Source organism: Physeter macrocephalus, chromosome 8, assembly GCF_002837175.3.
Source record: "Physeter macrocephalus isolate SW-GA chromosome 8, ASM283717v5, whole genome shotgun sequence".
In the NCBI taxonomy this organism is placed as follows: Eukaryota; Metazoa; Chordata; class Mammalia; order Artiodactyla; family Physeteridae; genus Physeter; species Physeter macrocephalus.
The window spans coordinates 76,688,016-76,708,469 of NC_041221.1; the positions used below are offsets into that span (position 1 = coordinate 76,688,016).

The 20,454-nt window shown below is 36.7% G+C and overlaps 1 protein-coding gene across 3 annotated transcripts in view; it reads left to right on the forward strand.

Moving 5' to 3' along the window:
- Positions 1–20,454, forward strand: part of POLK (DNA polymerase kappa) — a 79,511-nt gene that overhangs the window by 28,401 nt on the left and 30,656 nt on the right. For all 3 annotated transcript variants that reach the window (XM_007114892.4, XM_028492984.2, XM_028492982.2), the window contains 3 exons: positions 568–731; positions 7,563–7,682; positions 18,092–18,244. In XM_007114892.4, coding sequence (XP_007114954.1) covers positions 576–731; positions 7,563–7,682; positions 18,092–18,244 — 429 coding nt within the window. In that variant the 5' untranslated portion in view covers positions 568–575. The remainder of the gene's footprint in view (positions 1–567; positions 732–7,562; positions 7,683–18,091; positions 18,245–20,454) is intronic.

A 20,454-nucleotide genomic window follows, 5' to 3' on the forward strand; every position in this document is an offset into this window, starting at 1 on the left:
ATAGGCTCCGGACGCGCAGGCCCAGCGGCCCTGGCTCACGGGCCCAGCCGCTCCGCGGCATGTGGGATCTTCCCGGACCGGGGCACGAACCCACGTCCCCTGCATCGGCAGGCGGACCCTCAACCACTGCGCCACCAGGGAAGCCCTGTATTTATTTCTTATACAGTGTATTAAATATGGGAAAAACATGAACGTCGGACACAGATGTTGTCACTTATTATCAAATTTGTGTCGGTAGGCATGTTCTAAAATTTAGGTTTCTTTTCTCTTTATGTTGGGAAGAATAATATCTACCTTTCAGGGCTGCTGTGTAAAATTCAAGTGTAAAGCACCAAGCATAGTGGCTAGCACAGGTTAGCAGGAAATGTTGATTCCTTTCTTCCCTCCAACAGTATGATAATCTTGGGATAATAATTTTAAAATCTGAGTAATAATTATTTCTCCATAGCCAAAAAATCTTAACTGTCATTTTTATTTTGCTGATTTTCTATATCATTTTAACTTTTAAATGTCCACCCCTCTCCCAAAAAAGCCATTTTAACTTTAACTTTTTTTTTTTACTTTAAGTTTACACCATGGATAGCACAGAGGAGAAGAATGACAGCACAAAGGAGAAGAATGACAATTACAAAGATGACCTTCTGCTAAGGGTGGGACTTAATGATAATAAAGCTGGAATGGAAGGGTTAGATAAAGAGAAAATTAACAAAATTATAATGGAAGCCACAAAGGTATGTTTCTTTTTTCTTTCAATATCTTTAATTTAGTAACTTTTTAACTTTCTGTTTAAAAGAAAATTAGATATTACTCAGCCATAAAAAGAAATGAAACTGAGTTATTTGTAATGAGGTGGAGAGACTTGGAGTCTGGAATAAAACACAGACCTACTAGAGCATGGACTTGAGGACATGGGGAGGGGGAAGGGTAAGCTGTGACGAAGTGAGAGAGTGGCAGGGACATATATGCACTAGCAAATGTAAATTAGATAGCTAGTGGGAAGCTGCTGCATAGCACAGGGAGATCACCTCTGTGCTTTGTGACCATGAGAGGGGTGGGATAGGGAGGGTGGGAGGGAGGGAGACGCAAGAGGGAAGAGATATGGGAACATATGTATATGTATAACTGATTCACTTTGTTGTAAAGGAGAAACTAACACACTATTGTAAAGCAGTTATACTCCAATAAAGATGTTTAAAAAATAAATAAAAATTAAAAAAATAAAAGAAAATTAGTGTTTTAAATATCCTTTTAATTATAATTTTTAATATTTTAATATATAAAATTATTAAGCTACAATGCATATAGAATAATTTCCCTTCTCTTCTGTTGCTTTTGCCGTCCAGTTTTCTACTTCACATGCACATAGTATGCATGTTAAAGCAAAATAACATATATCTTCTTTTTCACCCTTTTTTTTCACCCCAATAGGAGAATAGTACAATTGTGGTTTTTTTGTTTTTATTTCAGTTAATATATCTTGGAAGTCTTTCTGTATAAGAAACTAGAGATCTTCATTCTTTTTTATGCCTGCATATGTGGATATACTATACTTTATTGAACTAGTCAGAATCTTTATGGATGGACATATAATAAGTCATTTCTAGTCTTTCATTTTTACAAACAATACTACAGTGAATAAGCTTGTATTTCATAACTTTACATATGTGCAAATATAACTATAGGAGAGATTCCCAGAAGTGGAATTATTCCACCAAATACATATAGCATGAAAGGATATATGCATGTGCAGTTTTTAATTAATTGTGCAATTGCCCTCCATAGTAGTTGTATCAATTTACATTTCCACTGCCAATATGTGAGAGTATGTTTTACCATGCTGCAACCATACCAACATAGTGTGTTACTATACTTTTGGATTTGCCAGTCTATGGTAACATAGGGTCGCATTAATTTATATTTCTCTTATGAAAAGTGAGATTATATATATTTTTTTTTTTTTTTTTTTTTTTTTTTTTGTGGTATGCGGGCCTTCCTCTGCTGTGGCCTCTCCCGTTGCGGAGCACAGGCTCCGGACGCACAGGCTCAGCGGCCATGGCCCACGGGCCCAGCCGCTCCGCGGCATGTGGGATCCTCCCAGACCGGGGCGCGAACCCGGTTCCCCTGCATCGGCAGGCGGACGCGCAACCACTGCGCCACCAGGGAAGCCCCAATATATGTGTATTTTTTACACACTGTCTCTTCTTACCCTTTGCACAATTTTCCATTGGATTATTGTTTACCTTTTGACTTTGCTCATGGTAGTTTAGTCCTGTGCAGTAGTTTTTCATTTGCTTCTTTTTACATACTTGAATTAGTTAACTACATATGACTTTCTCCAAGATCATAAAAGAGTTCTTTAATGGTTTTTTTTCTACCATTGGGGGGTTTCATTTATGTATTATGAAATATCCATGCAGAAGGGTGTAAAATTTAAGAGAATATCCTTATTCTTAGCAAATGCATGCTGATAACTGCACCAACTTACTCTCAAATGGTTTAGCCAAAAAAAGAGGGTGGAGAGAGAAAGAGAGAGTGAGTGTGTGTATATGTGTGTGTGTGCGCACACAAGCACACATAAGAGTTGGGAGAGAAACTGAATGTAGCAGGATATCAACAATTGGTCAGTCTAGGTGAGGACATATAGGTGTTCATTGTACTATTCTTTCAACTCTTGAATATTTGGAAATTCTAAAATAAAGAGTTGAGGGAAAAATAATTTTTTAAGCATATAAAATGTAGAAACAATTTTAAAAGTATCAATAAAAGATAATTAAGAGATGAAATAAGGAAATATAACATATGGATTGGATCCTGGTTGGAACAAATACATTTGGAACATTTAGAGGAATTTGAATATAGGGAGGATACTAGATAATATTAAGGAATTATTGTTAATTTTATTAGTTATGAAATGTTATTATGATTGCATATTATTATAGAAAATGGCCTTATTTTTAAAGATGCATGCTAAAATACTCTACAGAATAGCTAAATATCATTATATCTGTAATTTACTTTAAAACATTCACTTAAAAAAAATCGAAGGAAATTAAGCAAAATGTTAAGTTGTTAAATCTCAGTGATAGTTTTATATATTGTTTATTATAGCAATCTCTATATTTTTCTGTTTCAGACTTCTTTGAAATTTTCATCATAACAGTTTTTAAAAGACGAAGAGTAAAACCTATGATCCTAGTTTTCAAGTTAAGAAATAGAATATTTAAGTTATCTTAGATGTCCCTATCAGATCTTCCCTCTTTCTTCTCTATGTCTCAGTACCATTTACTAAATAGTCCATCCTTTCCTACTGATCTGCAGTGCTTTCTACTCTTCTAATAGATTATTTGTCTGTTCTTGCACTATACAACATGATCTTAAATACAATACTTTAAAGTCTTGATATCTGTTAGAACAAGTTCTCTTTTTTTGCCCTTTGTTCTTTTACAAGAGTATCTTAGGTATTCTTGAATCTTTGCTCTTCCATATAAATTTTGTATGATATTGATATGTATCAATCATAGAATAGATACTTATGTATTTTCTATATTAATATATTTGTATATTTTATATAATATATATTCCTCTAGTAGGGAGGAGGGGTGAGTTTATCTGAAATATCTTTCTTAAATTGAAATTTTCTAATTCTTGCCACTCCATAGCAATTTGCTTTTTAAAAACTTTTATCAGAAAATTTTAAACATACCCAAAATTAGAATAGTAAAGTGAATCCCAGGTAATCATCACCCAGCATCAACAGTTATCAACATTTTTACAAATATTGTTTCATCTTTCTCACTTACCTCTCCCTACTGAATTCTGAAGGTGGAAAGTAGAGTATTTTAAAACAAATCCCAATAAATTGGACAAATTTCTAGACATTCACAATTTTCCAAAACTGACTTAAGAAGATACAGAAAATCTAAATAGACCTATAGAAAGGAAAGAAATTAAATTAGTAATTAAAAATCTTCCCCCCCCACAAAGAAAAAAAAGAGATCAGGTCAAGATGTCTTTGCTGGTGAATTTTTTTTTTTTTTTTTTTTATACAGCAGGTTCTTATTAGTCATCCATTTTATACACATCAGTGTATACCTGTCAATCCCAATCGCCCAATTCATCACACCACCACCACCACCCCGCCGCTTTCCCTGCTTGGTGTCCATATGTTTGTTCTCTACATCTGTGTCGCAATTTCTGCCCTGCATACCAGTTCATCTGTACCATTTTTCTAGGTTCCACATACATGCATTAGTATACAATATATGTTTTTCTCTTTCTGACTTACTTCACTCTGTATGACAGTCTCTAGATCCATCCACGTCTCAACAAATGACCCAATTTCGTTCCTTTTTATGGCTGAGTAATATTCCATTGTATATATGTACCACATCTTCTTTATCCATTCGTCTGTCAGTGGGCATTTAGGTTGCTTCCATGACCTGGCTATTGTAAATAGTGCTGCAATGAAATAAATAATAAATAAATAAAATTCACAATTTTATTTGACATTTAAAGGAGAAATAATACCAATACTCCACAAGTTCTTCCAAAAAATAAAGAAGGATGGAACACTTCCCAGCTCTTTCTATGAGGCCTGTATCCCCTTGATACTAAAGTCAGACAAGCAGAAGATTATAGATCTTTATAAATGTAGAAGTCCTCAAAAAATATTAGCAAACTGGGTCCAACAATATATTAAGATTATGTAGCATGACCAAATGGGATTTATCCTAAGAATGCAAGGTTGGTTTAGCCTCCAAAAATCAATTAATGTACTATACCATGTTAATAGAATTAAGGACAAAAAACACATGGTCATGTCAATAGATGCAAAAAAATCATACCTGACAAAATCCTATACCCATTCATGCTAAAAACTCTTAATAAACTTGAAATAGAAGGGAACTTCTGCAACCTAAAAAGGACATTTATAAAAACCTATACACCCCAATAAAAATTTAAAAAACAAAAGCAAAAAAAATTTTTTTTAAAACCTCTATAGTTGTCATTATACTTTATGGTGAAAGACTAAACAGTTTTGCCCGAAAATCAGGAACAAGGCAAGGATGTCCAACGATCTCACCTGTTCTTTTCAACCTAGTTCTGAACATTTTAGACAGTGCTGTCAGGCAATTAAAAGAAATAAAAAGCATCAAGATTGGAAACAACTAAAACTATCTGTTCACAGATGACATGATCTAATATATAGAAAGTCTTAAGGAATTTCAGGAGTGCAACAATTGTACCCTGAAAATTACAAAAACTTGGTGAGAGAAGATAATGACCTAAAAAATGGAGACATATGGCTATTCAAGGATGAGAAGATTCCATACGGTTAAGAAGGCAATTCTCCCCAAATTGATCTGTAGATTCAGTGTACTTCCCTCATCAAAATTCCAGTGGCTTTTTTTTTCTGGAGAAATTGACAAACAGATTTAAAAATTTATATGGAAATGAGAAACACCTAAAATAGTCAAAACAATTGTAAAAAGGAACAAGCATGGGGGTCTGACTTTCGTATTTCAAAACTTACTATAAAGCTACAATTATCAAGACAATGTGCTACTGCCATGAGGCTAGACATATAGAACAATGGAGCAGAATTGAGAGTCTAGAAATAAATGTTTATAGTTTATTGATATTTGTACCAAGGCAAAAGGGTAGTCTGTTCAGCACATGATACTGGGACAACTGGGTATCCACATGCAAAAAAGATGAACTTATTAGACCCTTAACTCACACCATACACTGAAAATTAACTCAAAATTGACTTAAATTTAAGAACTAAAGCAATAAACCTTTTAGAAGATAGGAGAAAATCTCTGAGATCTTTGGTTACGCAAACATTTCTTGGATACAGCACCGAAAGCACAGTCAATAAAAGAAAAAGTTGACAAATAGGGCCTCATCAAATTTCAAAATGTTTGTACTTCAGAAGATACCATTAAAAAATACAAAGATAAGCAACATACTAGGGTAAAATATTTGCAAAATAAGATAAACCAATCAAAAAATGTGCAAAAGATATAAATAGACATTTCACTAAGGAAGATATAAGAATGGCTCATAAGCACATGAGAAGATGTTCAACATTAGTCATTAGAAAAAGGCAAATTAAAACCACAATGAGATGCCATTCATAGTATTATAGCCTAGAATGGCTGTAATAAATAAGACAGGACTTCCCTGGTGGCACAGTGGTTAAGAGTCCACCTGCCAATGTAGGGGACACAGGTTCCATCCCTGGTCTGGGAAGATCCCACATGCCATGGAGCAACTAAGCCCGTGCGCCACAACTACTGAGACCACGTGCCACAACTACTGAAGCCCGCACTCCACAACAAGAGAAGCCACCGCGATGAGAAGCCTGTACACCGCAACAAAGAGTAGCTCCTGCTCGCTGCAAATAGAGAAAGCCCATGCACAGCAATGAAGACCCAACGCAGCCATAAATAAATTAATTAATTAATTAATTAATTAAAAAAATAAGATAGTAACAGATGTTGCAAGGATATAGAGAAATTGGTACCCTCATACATTGCTGGTAGGTTTGTAAAATGGTTCTGCCGCTTTGGAAAACAATCTGGCAGTTCCTCAGAAGGTTTAGCATGGAGTTACCATATAACGCAGAGATTCCACTCCTAGGTACATATCCAAGGAAGATGAAAACGTGTTCACACAAAGTGTGTACACAATTGTTCATTGCAGCGTTTTTCGTAATAGCAAAAAAGTGAAAATAATTAAATGTCCATCAACCTTATAAATAGATAGTATGTTCAGTGATGGAATGACGGGTGATTTTCTAAAAGTTATTTTCTACATTTTATGGCTAACGTTAAATTTGTTAAAGTACTGTTTCCCTAAAACATCTAGACTGCCAGTTATTTCTCCTCTAAAAAAATGGGTTTATTCAAGATCAGCAGAAAATTGCAGTTCAAGGTCTGCAGCCATGGCAAGCCAAATTCAAGTCCCCAGCAAAACTGGAGAGGAAAACTCTTTCCAATAAGGGAAAAGGAAGTTGGCAAGGGTATAGTAAACAGAGTCCATGACTTTTCATTGGCTGAGTTCTTGCCAGAAAAGAAGAGGAGTCTTCTTTGTCTTGCTTTCTACTATCATCAAAGGGCCTGAGAGCTCCCCCTTCTGATCTCTGACTCTATTTAATTGAGGTTTCTGTTAGTTAGTTTTTTACAATAATTTTTAAGTGAAAGTGAAGGAGATAACTGATGACCCAGCTGACTAAGGCCTTGGATATGCCCGGAGGATCCCACCTCGGACAAATTGTTATTTTCTGAGTGCAGATCTGTACTCATCTCTAGAGTTTGTACTGTGCTACATACTGCCTCACAACATTCCTATGATTTAGGTAACTATAAATTCATTTTACAGATAAGGAAACCTAAAACATAATAAGATTAATTTTAGGGTAACCTAGCTAGTAAGTAATGGAGGTAAGTTTTGAATTCAGTCATTCTGTTTCTAGAGTCTGTGCTCTTAGCCATCAGGTTTGCAGTGATGCTTCCTTCAAACATTCTTCTTATACTTTATTTTGTTTTCCTATGTAGGGGTCCAGATTTTATGGAAACGAGCTCAAGAAAGAAAAGCAAGTCAACCAACGAATTGAAAATATGATGCAACAAAAAGCTCAAATTACCAGCCAGCAGCTAAGGAAAGCACAATTACAGGTATTAATTCAATTGCTAAATAAAGTGGAAGCTGGTAGAATAATAATTGATAGTTAAAATGCATCATGGTCAAGTCATAACTGAAGACGAGGTGAAATGTAAATGTTCATTACATTGTAAAGCATAAAATTTAACAAATTTGCATACAACTTTGTTAAATACTGCTCTACCCTTTTACATAAAGACCCACACCTAGACATTGTCACTTGCATTATACAGAAGAGTAAATGGAGCCTTAGTTAGGTTGTGACTTGCCCAGCTTCATATGACAGGTAGTTGGCAGAGCTAGGATTTAATCCAAAGCTTTTGTTCTTTTTATTATATATGTACATTGCAGCTAGAAAAGACCACAAGATAAGTGTGGCATGTTTTCTGTGAAACTAATTTTGCAAAAAAGATTTTGGGAAACATGTTAACCAATTAAATTTGAAAGTACTTTAAAACATAATTGTGTTACAATAAAATGAAAAGTCATGTAAATGGTAGAGTGCCAAATGTATGTGAACTTTTAAGATAAAACACAAGACTTCTAAAAATGTGGGGCCTTTGGCTTCTTCAGCATCGTTGGGGAGTAAATACTCAGTTTCCTGTGATATTAAAAGTTATTTCAGTAGAAGAGTTTGAGAAGAGCCAAGCTGCAAGGCATCATGTGGTAGACTGAGAACTCAAAGCAGTAACATTAAAGTTTACTTTTAAAGACAGTTTTACCCTCTGGGACTTCCCTGGTGGCGCAGTGGTTAAGAATCCGCCTGCTAATTCAGGGGACACGGGTTCGAGCCCTGGTCTGGGAAGATCCCACATGCCGCAGAGCAACAAAGCCCGTGCGCCACAACTACTGAGCCTGAGCTCTAGAGCCCGCGAGCCATAACTACTGAGCCCATGTGCCACAACTACTGAAGGCCGCGCAACTAGAGCCCGTGCTCTGCAACAACAGAAGCCACTGCAATGAGAAGCCCACGCACCGCAACGAAGAGTTAGCCCCCACTCGCTGCAACTAGAGAAAGCCCACACGCAGCAACGAAGACCCAACACAGCCAAAAATAAATTAATTTAAAAAAAAAAGTTTTACCCTCTATCAAAATCTGATTCAGTTTTACAGAGCACTTTAAGCTATAACATAACGATAAAATAAGAATATTAATCTACTGTGCTACAAAATTCTTTTCATGATAGAGTTCAAAGATTATAAATTTTGTTTTCTTTATCAAACTACAGTGTGTCATTTTCTTTTTTGATATATGCTTTCCTAGAGCACAAGCTAGTTTTTGGGTTTTTTAAAATTTTATTTATTTATTTTGGCTGCGTTGGGTCTTCGTTGCTGTGCGCTGGCCCCCTCCAGTTGCAGCGAGCGGGGGCCGCTCCTTGCTGTGGTGCGCGGGCTTCTCATTGCAGTGGCCTCTCTTGTTGCGGAGCACAGGCTTCAGGGGCACGGGCTTCAGTAGTTGTGGCTCAAGAGTTCTAGAGCACAGGCTCAGTAGTTGTGGAGCATGGGCTTAGTTGCTCGGCGGCATGTGGTATCTTTCCGGACCAGGGCTCGAACCCGTGTCCCCTGCATTGGTAGGCGGATTCTTAACCACTGTGCCACCAGGGAAGCCCCAAGCTATTTTTTTATCTTCTGTGTTAAGTGGTCTGCTATCATGAATAAAGAAGATTTGTCAGTCAAATCATCAGTTTTAATGCTTCATAGCAGTCCACTGTATGGAGGTGCATAATTTATTTACCTCATCCCACCTTGGTTCCAGTTTTTTGCTTTATATACAACATTGGGATGATCATTTGTATTCATGTATCTTTGTACTCTCCCGTTCTGTTGTTGTTTTCACCAAAGATGGTACCATTTTACATTTTCAACATAAAAGTGCTGGTTTCCTCACATACTTGTTTAAAACTAGATTTTATCAATTTTATCAGTCTTTTAGTTTTTGCTGATACAGTGTCTAAAATATTATTTCATGGTTGTTTTAATTTGCCTTCCTTTGACTATGACAGAGAAGGTATGTCTTTTCACATATGAATTAGCCATCAATATTTCCTTCTTGTGGGACTATCCTCCTTTATTCTGTTTGTTAGGATATAGCCTAAGTAGCTAGCACAAGAGACTCAAAAATATAATGGTTCAAATAAGTTTATTTCTTTCCCACATAATAGGTATGTAGTCCCAGCTGGTCTGGTGGTTCTGATCACCATAGTAATTTAGAGACCCAGGTTCTACATTGTCTTGTTCCATCATCCCCTAGTGTTATCCTTACCTGGATTGACAGAAATGGATTACCTTCAATCCATATTCCAGCCTCTGGGAAGGAAGAAAGAACAAGGAAAATATCATCGAAGGAAAGTAATTTACTATTAAACAAGTGAAAAAGAATTTGTGCACATTACTTTAGCTCACATTGAAGTTTCACGGCCACACCTAACTAAGTGCAAGAGAAGCTGTAAAATATATTCTCTAGCTGGGTGGCCATGTGTCAGCTAAAAATCTATTACTATGGAAGGAAGAGAGAGTAGATTTCAGGGTTCAACTAGCAGTCTAAAGCAATACTCTTTGTCCACATTTCTAGAGGAGTTTGTATCTTTTTCTCCTCGTTTATAGATCTTATCATACATGAAAAATTTTTTTTCTCTGCCACTTTTAAAGATTTTTCTAATATGTTGTTTGTCTTTTAATTTTGCAGGGATTTTTTTCCCTATACATTTTAAAATGTTTATGTAATCAAATTGAGCAGTGTTAAAATTTTTTTTCTTGGCTTTAGTATTGTGCATAGAAAGTTATTCCTCACAACCACGCCTGTATGTTCTTTTAGTATTTTCATAGTTTTTTAATATTCAAATCTTTAGTCAGTTTGGAGTTTGTTTTGATGTAAGGTATGAAGTATATTTTTCTTAAATAGTATTATATTTTCCCTAAATGGTATTATTTTTCCTAAATGGTAATCCGCTTGTCCCAACATCATTTATTTAATCATAAGTCCTTTCTCCACTGAATTGAAATGAGGCACTTCCATATACTAAATTTTCATTGTGCTTGGATTTGTTTCTGGACTCTATCTTTTTTTTTTTTTTTTAAATAAATTTATTTATTTATTTTTGGCTGTTTCGGGTCTTTGTTGCTGCACGCGGGCTTTCTCTAGCTATGGCGAGCGGGGGCTACTCTTTGTTGTGGTGCGTAGGCTTCTCATTGCGGTGGCTTCTCTTGTTGCGGAGCACAGGCTCTAGGCACGTGGGCTTCAGTAGCTGTGGCACGTGGGCTCTGGAGGGCAGGCTCAGTAGTTGTGGCACATGGGCATAGTTGCTCTGTGGCATGTGACATCTTCCTGGACCAGGGCTCAAACCCTTGTCCCTGCATTGACAGGCAGATTCTTAACCATTGTGCCACAGTGAGAGAGAGTGAGAGTCCCTGGACTCTCTTTTAATCAATTGAATCTTTCCCCATATCAGTACCATGCAGTTTTATTTATTGAATGATAATAATATAAATATTCCCCCTCACTACTCTTTAGAAAAAAAATTTTTTCTCATGCATTGTTTCTTTCACATAAGTTTAAGCATTATTTTATCAAGTTAAAAAGAAATTCTATTCTGTCCACAGTAACACTGTTTTTAAGTTGATATTAATCCTTAGGCAGTTTACTTTCTCTTTTTGGTGTTTTATTGATTTATAGTCTACAAATATCTTTAAAAAGTTTTAAAGATGTAATACATAGGAGTGGTACAATATAGCAACTTCTTGCTGTTTATACTACTTTTTAAAAAAAATTTATTTACTTTATTTATTTTGGCTGTGTTGGGTCTTCGTTGTGGCATGCGGGCTTCTCATTGTGGTGGCTTCTCTTGTTGCAGAGCATGGACTGTAGGCACGTGGGCTTCAGTAGTTGTGGCACGCATGGGCTCTAGAGTGCAGGCTCAGTAGTTGTGGTGCATGGGCTTAGTTGCTCTTTGGCATGTGGGATCCTCCCGGACCAGGGCTCGAACCCGTGTTCCCTGCATTGGCAGGCGGACTCCCAGCCACTGCACCACCAGGGAAGCCCTGTTTATACTACTTTTAAAGCTCATTTCCTTAAATATACTAATAATCTGAGGAAACAGAAAATACCGTACATTGTGTAGCAGTACTTCAGGTTTTGCTACGGTTTTAGTTGATATTCCATGGGAGACTCTGCGGCATCTTTTGCAAGGGAAATGGCAGGAAATGTGTTTTATGTTGATTGTAAAATTGTTTCAGTTTTTGAGCTTCCTTTAAAAGAAGTTGTATAAGTGGGAGGGTATTGAGGAAATCCTAAGGAGTCTAGAAGGTCTGAAAGAACAGAAAGGTTTTCATGGGAAGTGTGTTTCTATTTTAGAGTCATGAAATTTCCAAGTAGTAGATTTTATTATGTGTGATAAGATAAGAAAGCTCTGTTTCTTTTTTTTTAAATAAATTTATTTATTTATTTTTGGCTGTTTCGGGTCTTTGTTGCTGCACGCGGGCTTTCTCTAGCTATGGCGAGCGGGGGCTACTCTTTGTTGTGGTGCGTAGGCTTCTCATTGCGGTGGCTTCTCTTGTTGCGGAGCACAGGCTCTAGGCACGTGGGCTTCAGTAGCTGTGGCACGTGGGCTCTGGAGGGCAGGCTCAGTAGTTGTGGCACATGGGCATAGTTGCTCTGTGGCATGTGACATCTTCCTGGACCAGGGCTCAAACCCTTGTCCCTGCATTGACAGGCAGATTCTTAACCATTGTGCCACAGTGAGAGAGAGTGAGAGTCCCTGGACTCTCTTTTAATCAATTGAATCTTTCCCCATATCAGTACCATGCAGTTTTATTTATTGAATGATAATAATATAAATATTCCCCCTCACTACTCTTTAGAAAAAAAATTTTTTCTCATGCATTGTTTCTTTCACATAAGTTTAAGCATTATTTTATCAAGTTAAAAAGAAATTCTATTCTGTCCACAGTAACACTGTTTTTAAGTTGATATTAATCCTTAGGCAGTTTACTTTCTCTTTTTGGTGTTTTATTGATTTATAGTCTACAAATATCTTTAAAAAGTTTTAAAGATGTAATACATAGGAGTGGTACAATATAGCAACTTCTTGCTGTTTATACTACTTTTTAAAAAAAATTTATTTACTTTATTTATTTTGGCTGTGTTGGGTCTTCGTTGTGGCATGCGGGCTTCTCATTGTGGTGGCTTCTCTTGTTGCAGAGCATGGACTGTAGGCACGTGGGCTTCAGTAGTTGTGGCACGCATGGGCTCTAGAGTGCAGGCTCAGTAGTTGTGGTGCATGGGCTTAGTTGCTCTTTGGCATGTGGGATCCTCCCGGACCAGGGCTCGAACCCGTGTTCCCTGCATTGGCAGGCGGACTCCCAGCCACTGCACCACCAGGGAAGCCCTGTTTATACTACTTTTAAAGCTCATTTCCTTAAATATACTAATAATCTGAGGAAACAGAAAATACCGTACATTGTGTAGCAGTACTTCAGGTTTTGCTACGGTTTTAGTTGATATTCCATGGGAGACTCTGCGGCATCTTTTGCAAGGGAAATGGCAGGAAATGTGTTTTATGTTGATTGTAAAATTGTTTCAGTTTTTGAGCTTCCTTTAAAAGAAGTTGTATAAGTGGGAGGGTATTGAGGAAATCCTAAGGAGTCTAGAAGGTCTGAAAGAACAGAAAGGTTTTCATGGGAAGTGTGTTTCTATTTTAGAGTCATGAAATTTCCAAGTAGTAGATTTTATTATGTGTGATAAGATAAGAAAGCTCTGTAGGCATAAACTCCCTTGATGTTTCTTGAGAACCTCCCTATGTATTCCCCACCCCATCCCATCCTCATTAAACTTCTTAAAAGCACAATAATTTTTGTAGCTGTCAAAACATCTTATTATAACATGGGCTCTTGAATAGACAAACATCCATGTTATATTAAATGGCAACTACACAGCAAATCAGTGCATTTTGACCACTTTAACACTTGATTTGGAGAACCCAGATTTACTCAACAATTTTTAGGGTAATATTAAGTCAAGAAAATGAAAAACAATATTTCTGAAGTAGTCTCCTAAATGTAATCCAAAAGGGGGATTTTTAAAACATAAATAAGACATAATATGGTATAAAACATACCACTAGAGCTTGATTTGAGCTTATTTCAGTGTTAAACACTTTAAGAATTCATTTTAGGGAAGTATCATAAAATAATGGAAAGAGCACAGGCTTTAGAGTAACCTGTTTTCCAGGTCTAATTCTAACATTTACCAGCTCTATGACTTAGGGCAAATTAAATAATCTTACTGAGCTTTAGTTTCATCTATAAAATGGGAATAATAATTATTCTCTCAATTAATTTGACCATTAGGTGAGTTAACATAAGAAGCATTTTTCATATTATATATAATATACTCAGTAAATGTCATTTCTACTTTAAAAATTATAGTTAATATCACTAAGCCCTTACCATATCCCTAGATAAGTGAGTCATATGGGTATCTTATTTCTTTCAACCTTTTGAAATTGGTTTAGTCCCTCTTTACAAATAAAGAAAGTAAGGATGAGAGGGATTAACTTACCCACTATCATGTAACTAGTAAGTGGCAGGCTTGAGACCCAAACAAAAACCCACTGTGACACACACTGGCTCTGAACTGTAGCAAGAGGGACTAGATACATATTAGAGACTCAGATCAGAACTTGGAAGTCAGAACTCTAGAGCCCATGCGTGCCACAACTACTGAAGCCCACGTGCCTACAGTCCATGCTCTGCAACAAGAGAAGCCACCACAATGAGAAGCCCGCATGCCACAACGAAGACCCAACACAGCCAAAATAAATAAAGTAAATAATTTTTTTTTTTTTTTTTTTTGTGGTATGCGGGCCTCTCTCTGCTGTGGCCCCTCCCGTTGCGGAGCACAGGCTCCGGACGCGCAGGCTCAGCGGCCATGGCTCACGGGCCCAGCCGCTCCGCGGCATGTGGGATCCTCCCAGACCGAGGCGCGAACCCGGTTCCCCTGCATCGGCAGGCGGACGCGCAACCACTGCGCCACCAGGGAAGCCCAATAAATTTTTTTTTAAAGTAGTATAAACAGCAAGAAATTGCTATATTGTACCACTCCTATGTATTACATCAGAACTTTGGAAGGAAAAATGGAAGAAAGGAAAACATGAATGAGAATTTCAGTAGAAGAAACTGGAAAAAAACAGTGGTGGTGTGCATTTGGTAGATGTAGAAGAAAAGAGTTCAGATAAGGGTAACTAATGAGAGATAGTAAAGCAAAGTGGAATGTGTGAGTCATTCAGTGGCGAGGTTTCCTTTTGGCATCTGTACACTTGTTTTAAGCACAGAAAAGACAATAGATTGCTGAGGAAGCTGTCATAATATTAATGTGTGAGTCTAAGGAGAATTTTTTCCCATTTGGTTTGTTTTCTATTTATTATCTTTTTCCTTTTCAGCGTTTCTGGGGTAAGGTATTTCAGATGCTGCTCCCTTATTCTCAGTTGACTCAAATCTAAGGCACATTTTCTAGATTGATAGAGTCGTTTTTAATCTACCCTTGTTTTTATTAGTCTCCATGAATTGTTTATATCTTTTTTTATGTCAGGATGCTATTCTCTAGTTTGAAATTGAAGTACTAGAAGAAAGAGTTATTTTAAATCTGGATGATAAATTGGAGTAATGTTAAAAAGTTCCATTTATTAGGTGTGGTATCTCACTGCATGAGATTAGCCTTCTCCAAACTTTTTCTACAAATACTACTTTCTCTTTTTTAATCAGAAATATATATATTATATATATGGAATACATATACATATAAAAGAATAAAATTTATACTGATATGTATAAATGGGTGTACAAGTCTCTCCTCCCTTTCTCTTTTATGAGGAAAGAATTTATGTTTCTTTGCTTGTTTACATAGTTACCATTATTTATTTTCATTGTGAGAACCTTTAAAATTTACATTCTAGTAACTTTCACATATCAGTACAGCATTGTTAGCTGTAGTTATCATACTGTACCTTAGACCCCAAATCTTACTCAACATTTTTTTTTAACTGAAGTAGGTCAATTGACCTATAACACTATTTTAGTTTCAGGTGCACAATATAGTGATTAAATATTTCTATATGCTACAAAATGATCACCAGGATAAGTCTATAGTTACCATCTGTCATCATACGAAGTTATTACAGTATTATTCCCCATGCCGTACACTTCATCCTGTGACTCATTTATTTTGTAACTGGAAGTTTGTACCCTTTAATCTCCCTTTGAGGAAAACTTTTGAAAGCAGATAAGGTCTTTCTCCTGATGGAACTCACAGTTTAGAGTCTAATGTTACAGTAAGTGCCATAGTAAGAGCAGGAAAACAAGTAAGGGAACATTGAATTCTGTGGCATAGAGGACAGAGATCCAATGAAGTTACAGAGACACATCTGAGCTGATCCTTGAAGGGTTGATGACAGAACTAGGAAGGGCATTCTGCACAGAGGAACAGCCTGAAGAAGGCCCAGAGCACCCCAGGTTATTCAGTGAGTTGCAGCCTCAACAGGAATGGATCCTCTAGGAAGTCTCGCTGTGGCTACTGGAGACAAATATGAATCAGGGTGATTGTTTCTAAAAGAGGAGTTGCGGGGCTTCCCTGGTGGTGCAGTGGTTAAGAATCCACCTGCCAATGCAAGAGACACGGGTTCGAGCCCTGGTCCGGGAAGATCCCACATGCCGCAGAGCAACTAAGCCTGTGTGCCACAACTGCTGAAGCCCATATGCCACAACTACTGAAGCCTGTGCACCTAGAGCCCGTGCTCCACAACAAGAGAAGCCACCACAATGAGAAGCCCGCACACCGCGATGAAGAGTAGCCACTGCTCACCACAACGAGAGAAAGCCCGCACGCAGCAACAAAGACCCAACGCAGCCGTAAATAAAGAAATAAATAAATTTTTTTTAAAAAGAGAGGAGTTGCGGTTTTAACTTGTAGCTAGTAGGCCAGGCGTCACTATAATGTTAAGAAGGAAGACGTTGAAAAAAAAAATTCTGCAGAACGAAAACAAGGTTGAAGTCCAACGAGGGGAAAAAGCTAAATTATGCCCCTGAAACTCTCCACCTTTTAGGAAACCTACTCTAGGGATCTCCACATGATGGAAATTGCTTTCATTCCAGAGCTCACCCCACTTGCTTATTTCTTTCTGGCTGCTTTTCCCTTAATTTTTTACTACTTTGTTATGTAGTTCTCCAGTGATCCTTTTAGTAATAAATTGCATTTATTGAACTTGTACCATGTGCCAAGACACTCTTCCATGCTCTTTATGTGTTCTGTTTCATTCAATAGCTTTCTTTTCTCTTCTCTTCATGATTTTATTTAATGCTCTTACTGACTTCCTTATATGTTACTAGATCAAAATGGTCACACAGCAACCCCCAGCTGCAGGGGAAGCTAGAAAACTGTGTATTTAGCTTTTTCAGCCTGTATAGTAGAGGCCACAAAAAAGGAGCACTTGGGAATGGGTATGTCTGCTACATAAACCGTTTTCTCACTGCCCTACTTTGGTTATTTCTTTCATTTCTCTTCTTTCTTATCAATCCAACTCTTTTTCTGTAAAGAAACAAAAAAAATTCCTTAAAGATTCTTCACTGTTATATTTGATATATTTATATATGTTGAAATTTCATGAAAGGATAAATTACAGATTAAATTTTCAATTTTGATTTGAATAGACTAACAGTTATCAAATTTTAGCCTTATAAAAGCAATTCTACAGAGGAAGTGTTTACAGTATGCCTTAGGACGATCGATTGTACAGTAGTATTCAGCATAAACATCATATGCCAAAGAAGTATAATCTTTTATTGTACATTTCCTTTGTTAATATTTTAAGATGTTAATATTATGAGTCAGGTGGGAGTTGTTGTTTATTTTACCTAAACTGAAGCTTTTAATTACAGTAAGTTGTTTTCCAAATTTATAAAGCAGTAGAATCATTTGATATATAAACAGTTGGAATGCTTTATTCATTCAGTAAATATTTATTAAGTACCTGATATGTACTTGTGGGTATTGAAAAATGAAAGAGTTAGTAGGGAATGATGTTTGAGAACAGACTGCCTATGTTCATGAAAATAAAAGCCTTAATAAACAATAATCGAATATACATAAATAGGTGTGGGGATGTGTGGGTGAGTGGGTGGCTAGATGGATGGATGGACGGACAGAGACAAATTGACACCTACTAAAAGTAAGATTAGTGTTGGGAATTCCCTGGCGGTCCAGTGGTTAGCACTTGGTTCTTTCACTGCCATGGGGCCAGGTTCGATCCCTGGTTGGGGAACTAAGATCCCACAAGTCACTTGGCCAAAAAAAAAAAAAAAAAAGATTAGTGTTATGATTAGTGGTATTTCAATATTGTGTTGTCTAAAGTATGTTAACTTTTTAAAAATTAAGGTTGACAGATTTGCAATGGAATTGGAACACAGCCGGGATCTGAACAATACCATAGTACACATTGACATGGATGCTTTCTACGCAGCTGTAGAAATGAGGGACAATCCAGAACTGAAGGATAAACCCATTGCTGTCGGATCAGTGAGTATGTTGGTAAGTAGATAAAGATCAAAGACAAATAGGAAGTTCATGACATATTCATATTCAAGTAATCCTTACTGGTTCACGAAGGGGAAAGACTATTGAGTTCTACCAGTTCTATCAGCGTATTTATATGTGTTCAATTACTGAATCCTTTCAACATCACTTGAGGTACAAATTTTTATTTCCATTTGACAGATAAGAAAACAAACTCAGAGAGGGGTTTAATAATGTCCCCAAAGTTACAAACCTGGTAAATGGTAGAGTGGCATTGTATCTTTCTGTTGCAAATTATATTTTTCTTAAGTAACTGTTTTAGTTAAAGAGAATTGAAAAAGAAAGAAAAGGAAATGTTATTCTAAAGCAGAGGTTTGCAAACAGTGGCCTACAGGCCAAATCCAGCCTGCTGCCTTATTTTGTAAATAAAATTTTATTGAACACAACATTGTAAATCAACTATACTCCAATAAAAATTTAACAAATTTTATTGAAATACTGTCACACCCATTCATTTATTATTGTTTCATTAAAAGAGCAGAGTTTAGTAATTGCAACAGAGGCCATATGATCTGCAAAGCCTAAAGTATTTGAACCTTTACAGAAAAAGTTTGCCAACACCAGTTTTGGAGTAACATGTTTCATTAATGTAAGTACTGTAATTAAGTGGTTTTTTCCATGACTTGAAACCTTTGCACTTCTGTGACTATGTTGCTTTTCCTTATTGCCACCCTCACCATAGAAGGTAAAGGTGACCAGGATAGCTGTGTGTAGCTAAAAATGTGTTGGGAATTAGAAACAGAATCTGGAGTATATGGGTTTTGGTATTAAAAAAATACAAAAGAAATAAGGAAGGTTCTTTCCTGTTCTACTCCTTTCAATGCCTTAGATAACTATTAACCTGATTCCCGAGTTATTTTATTATAAAACTGTAATCTGTTTGTTCATTATCTCTGCTCCCACAAGTATGCAGGCAACTAACAATCCTGGTTCCAAAGTAGTGTTTGTAGGAAAGGATACTCTCCTCTCCTACAAATCATCAACTAATATTTGAAAAAAATATATTTAATTTTATTAAGAATATATATCACCATATATTTATGTGAAATTATGTGTATAAACACCTTCAGTACTTACTGGACACCCATTTATGCTCATGATTCTGTAATTTGAGCAAAGGACGATGGGGATGGTTCACCTCTACTCCACTTGGGGTTGGCTGGGCCTATTTAGTTGGGGTTGAAGGATCCAAAATGGCTTCACTAACATGCTTCCAGCTATGAGCTTTCCACTCCACATGGTGCATCATCATTTTGTAATCTAACACAAGATCTTACATAGTTGCTGGATCCCACAAAAGCAAAGGCAGAACCTGCAGACTTTTTTTTTAATTTATTTTTTATACAGCAGGTTCTTATTAGTTATCTATTTTATACATATTAGTGTATATATGTCAATCCCAATCTCCCAATTCATCACACCCCCATCCCCACTTTCCTCACTTTGTGTCCATACGTTTGTTCTCTATATCTCTGTCTCTATTTCTGCCTTGCAGACCAGTTCATCTGTACCATTTTTCTAGATTCCACATATATGCGTTAATATACAATATTTGTTTTTCTCTTTCTGACTTACTTCACTCTGTCTCTACAAATGACCCAATTTCGTTCCTTTTTATGGCTGAGTAATATTCCATTGTATATATGTGCCACATTTTCTTTATCCATTTGTCTGTTGATGGGCATTTAGGTTGCTTCCATGACCTGGCTATTGTAAATAGTGCTGCAGTGAACATTGGGGTGCATGTATCTTTCTGAATTATGGTTTTTGCTGGGTTTTTATTATGGTTTTTTAGTTTTTTAAGTAACCTCCATACTGTTCTCCATAGTGGCTGTATCAGTTTACGTTCCCACCAACAGTGCAAGAGGGTTCCCTTTATTCCACACCCTCTCCAGCATTTGTTCTTTGTAGATTTTCTGATAATGCCCATTCTAACCAGTGTGAGGTGATACCTCATTGTAGTTTTGATTTGCATTTCTCTAATAATTAGTAATGTTGAGCAGCCTTTCATGTGCCTCTTGGCCATCTGTATGTCTTCTGTGGAGAAATGTCTCTGTAGGTCTTCTGACCATTTTTGGATTGGGTTGTTTGTTTTTTTAATATTGAACTGCATGAGCTGTTTATATATTTTGGAGATTAATCCTTTGTCCATAGCATTGTTTGTA